Below are 4,717 nucleotides of genomic sequence, written 5' to 3'. Positions count from 1 at the left end.
AAAAAAAAAAAAAAAAAAAAAAAAAAAAAAAAAAAAAAAAAAAAAAAAAAAAAAAAAAAAAAAAAAAAAAAAAAAATAAATATATATATATAAAAAAAAACAAAAAAAAAAAAAATTATGACGAAAAAGACAAATTATATTTTATTCAAAAATAAAATATAAAGATAATACAAATAAAAAAAAAAAAAAAAAGAAAAGAAAAGAAAAGAAAAAAAAAAACATATATAAATATATATATTAATTATACATTGAAATGTGGAGAATAAATATATACATATATATGTAATGATCAATCTACAAAACATAAAAATTTCGAATATAAAAAAATAAAAATAAAAATAACAAGTCTTTGCAACTGATTAGGATATATATATATATATATATATATATATATGTACTTGTTAGTATCTAATTATTGCAATATTAGTCCATATCTCAAACGTGTGTGTTTTCCACTATTCTCCAAGTATATTTTTTTTTTTTTTTCCCTAAATTTTTGAAACATTAAAAAATTATTTGCACTATATAAAATATTAAGCCAAAAATTAAAATAAAATATAAAATAATTTATATTTATTTTTGCCCATTTAGTGTAAAAATTATTGTATATATATATATATATTTTTTTTTTTTTTTTTTTTTTCCATTTATTTTTTTATTTTATATGTTTTTTTTTTGATACATAATTTTAATTATGATAAACCCTGAAGAACAACAGTTCAAGGAAGGGGATTTGGTGTGGTGCAATAAAATTCCGTCCACATGCGAAGAGGAAGATGTTTTATATATTTTATGTCGTGTATTAGAAAAGAAAAGTGACGATCACATAGTATTAGCAAAATATGACAATGAGACAAATGGTTCTACATTTGTGTGTGAATCCAAACATTTATACAATGCTAATAATAATAATCCATTTTCATTAGATGAAGATGATATGATTAAATTAAAACATTTTAATGAGGCTACAGTATTATATCATTTGCATGGGAGATATGAAAAAAATATTTTTTTTACAAAGATGGGGCCATTATTAATTTATGTGAATCCTGTGGAAAAAGAAAATAATTATGAAAATAATCCATGTAATAAAATAAATAATAATAATGTTATAAGTAATGAAGTAATTGAAAAGTATAAATATAGGCATTCTAGTGAAGATTTAAAATTGAATGAATATGATGTTGGTATGACTGCTTTAAAATATATAAATGTATTAAAAAAGAATCAATCAATTATTATAACAGGAGAATCAGGATCTGGTAAGAGTAAAATATTTAATAGTTTATTAAATTTTTTTAGTAATGAAAGGATAACACAAACAGTGTCTTGCCCCACCCCCCAAAAAAAAAAATTAGAAATAAAGAATGATGATAATATTAATATATTAGAAATATTAAAACATGGTAATATAATTATGGAAGCACTTGGAAATGCAAAAACTAGTAAAAATAACAATTGTAATAGATATGCTAAATATTGTATGTTACAAATGAATAAAAACAAAATTAAACATATATATATGAAAAATTTTTTATTTGATAAAGAACGTTTAATAAATAGAAGAAGTGATGAAAATAATTTTCATATATTTTATTATATTTTAAATGGATCACCAGAAAATTTTAAGAAAAAATATTTTTTAAAAAATTTAGAAGATTATAATATATTAAAAAATGATTGTATTCGTGATAATTCCAATGATGAAGAAAATTTCGTGCAATTATTAACATCATTACATGTTATATTTGATGATGATATAAAACAAATAGATTTTTTCTTTTCAATTTTATCAGCTATATTATTATTAGGAAATATTCAAATGATAAAAAGCCCCAAAAAATCTTTATTCAGACAACATTTTATTTGTGAATTTCCATCAAATTATAAACAATTACAAGAACAACTTGAATTTATAGATGAGTCCCAAATAATGAGTATGTCAAAAAGATCTTCATCTAGTTCATCCTATGAAGGATCATCTAATTTATCAAATATGGATTCATCTGAATGTCTAGACAAAAACACTTATATTTTTTTAGTAGCTAGTAAACTCTTAGGTATCGACGCTGAAATGTTTTTAAAATATTTTACTTCGGGTTATTTATTAAATGAAATCATTTTTATGAAGGGTCAAAATGAAATGAAGGTGCAAAAAAAAATCGAGCGCTTTATGAAAGCATGTTATGAAGAATTATTAAACTGGGTCATACATAAGATTACTACAAAATATAATGATAAATTAATAAATAATACAAACGAGATAATACAAAATAACGGAATCTATGAAAATGATAAGAGTGAAAAAAATGATAATTACATAAATATTTTGGATATCATTTATTTTGAGAATTTAAAAGAAAATTCTTTGGAACAATTTTTAATAAATACAACAAATGAATTTATATTAAAGGTATATACAGATTTTTATTATAAAAAAAGAGAAGAGATGTATAAACAAGAAGGGTTGGAATTATCATGTGATTCGATTTATATAGATAATGAACAATTATATAAAGTATTAATATCTAAAGAAGGATCTTTATTTTCTTTATTAGAAAATATATGTACAAAAAAATCTTTTGATAAAAGTAATTTATGTTCAACTATTGTAAATAGATTTATAAAAAATCCATATATTAAGGCGAATTCATTGGAAGTAAATAAAGCGTTTATTATAGTTCATTCTTGTAGTCAGATATCTTATAAAACCGAATATTTTATAGAAAAAAATGTAGACATATTAACACGTGGATTTATTGAAATGATCAAAAAATCAGACAATAAATATATGCAACAATTTTGTAGTTCTTATAATTATGATACAAGTGGGAAAATAATGGAAGAAAATAAAAGATTTACTGTTCATACAAATTTTAAATTATTTAAAAAAGAGTATGATCCAAATAAACAAATGGCTGTAACATTATTAAGAAATAATTTATTAGAAATAGCAAATTATATAGAAAAAAGTTTTTGTCATTTTATTATGTGTATAAATACATGCAGGAAAAAAAACAACACTGAAGTGGTTCATCATTTCGATAAAAAACTTGTGTTGAGTCAAGTTACAAATTTTCATATGATGATAGAAGCAGATCAGTTTAAGGATGAATATTTTCCTCACATGTTTTCTTTTTTGGAATTTGTGCAGATTTTTAAATGTTTAAAGAATTACAAGAATATAAATCATAAGTCTGATGATATTCATCATACATATGAGAATGTGAATAACATGGAGAGTATGTGTCATACAACTAATCCTTTTGATAATGTCGAATCAGATGATAATAAAATGCTATGTGAAGAAATATTGGCATATATGAAAATAGGAGAAAAGGATTGGGCAATAGGAAAAAATATGATTTTTCTTAATGAAAAAAGTATGAATGTATTAGTCGATTCGGTGTATTACATGTGGTTAGAATGTTTAGAAAATGAAAAGAGAAAAGAATTATGTGATTTGAAAGAAATGTTGGATGAAAATGATGAAGATGTTGAAAATGAAGAAGATGTTAAAAATGATGAAAATATTAAAAATGATGAAAATATTAAAAATGATGAAAATATTAAAAATGAAGAAGATGTTGAAGAGGAGAAATATGAGAAGAGGGAGTTGGAATATATAAATATGGATGATACAAATGTGGAGGTACAAATAAAAAATGATCATTCATTTTTAAATTGTGATAACAAAATTGTTGATACGACTAATGAGATGGATGTAGAAATAAGCATCGGAAGTTATAATAAAAATGTTGACAATAATATTGTGGATAATGAATATGATATGAATGATAATGTTCATAGAAAAAGTAGTACAAATATGTCATATGATGATTATGAAAATATGGAAGAAGAATTGTTAAAAGTGAATTTAAAAGAAGGAAACAATGGTTCTCTCTCAGATATGGAAGAAGAAATGAACAGGATATCAAAGGAGACAGATAGAAAGGAAAGTAAAATGAAAAGGAAGAGCAGCTTACTTAGATTATCAAAAAGTTTGAGAAGTTCTTTCCAGAAAATAAAAAAGAGCAAATTGAATGAGAAGGATGTAAAAGTAGATCTTGATGATAAGAAAGATGTAAAAGTAGATCTTGATGATAAGACAGAGATCAAAGTAGATCTTGATGATGATAAGAAAGAGGTAAAAGTAGATCTTGATGATGGTGAGGTAGATGACAATGTTGAAGAAAAGAAAGATGATAAGGATGATGGTTATGGAGTTATGAATTTTTTCAACAACATTCATTTTTATAAAAAAGGGTTGAAAGACTTAAATAATGCTATAAAACATTTTAATCCAATAAATGGAAAAATCAAAAAGGATAAGATTTTTAACATGGGGATTCAGAATTTTTATAACAAAAAGAAGAATTTTTTCTCAAACTCTAAAAGGGGAAGCGAGGATAGTAAAAAGGGAGAAGAAAATAAAGATGTAGAAGAAACTAAAGATGTGGAAGAAACTAAAGATGTGGAAGAAACTAAAAATGTGGAAGAAACTAAAAATGTGGAAGATAATAAAAATGTGGAAGATAATAAAGATATGGAAGAAACTAAAAATGTGGAAGATAATAAAAATGTGGAAGAAACTAAAAATGTGGAAGAAAATAAAAATGTGGAAGAAACTAAAAATGTGGAAGATAATAAAAATGTGGAAGAAACTAAAAATGTGGAAGAAACTAAAAATGTGGAAGAAACTAAAAATGTGGAAGAA

The 4,717-nt window shown here is 22.7% G+C and overlaps 1 protein-coding gene across 1 annotated transcript in view; it reads left to right on the top strand.

Moving 5' to 3' along the window:
• Positions 1-694: 694 nt before the first annotated feature.
• The window catches only part of PGSY75_0613900 (putative myosin E), a gene marked incomplete at both ends in the record, with an annotated part of 5,446 nt that continues 1,423 nt past the window's right edge, over positions 695-4,717 (top strand). The window contains one exon of the mRNA XM_018784720.1: positions 695-4,717. Within this exon, the coding sequence (XP_018642775.1) occupies positions 695-4,717 (4,023 nt within the window).

The sequence above is a fragment of the Plasmodium gaboni genome, chromosome 6, assembly GCF_001602025.1.
Source record: "Plasmodium gaboni strain SY75 chromosome 6, whole genome shotgun sequence".
Lineage (NCBI taxonomy): Eukaryota > Apicomplexa > Aconoidasida > Haemosporida > Plasmodiidae > Plasmodium > Plasmodium gaboni.
This window is presented reverse-complemented; position numbering and strand designations above follow the sequence as displayed.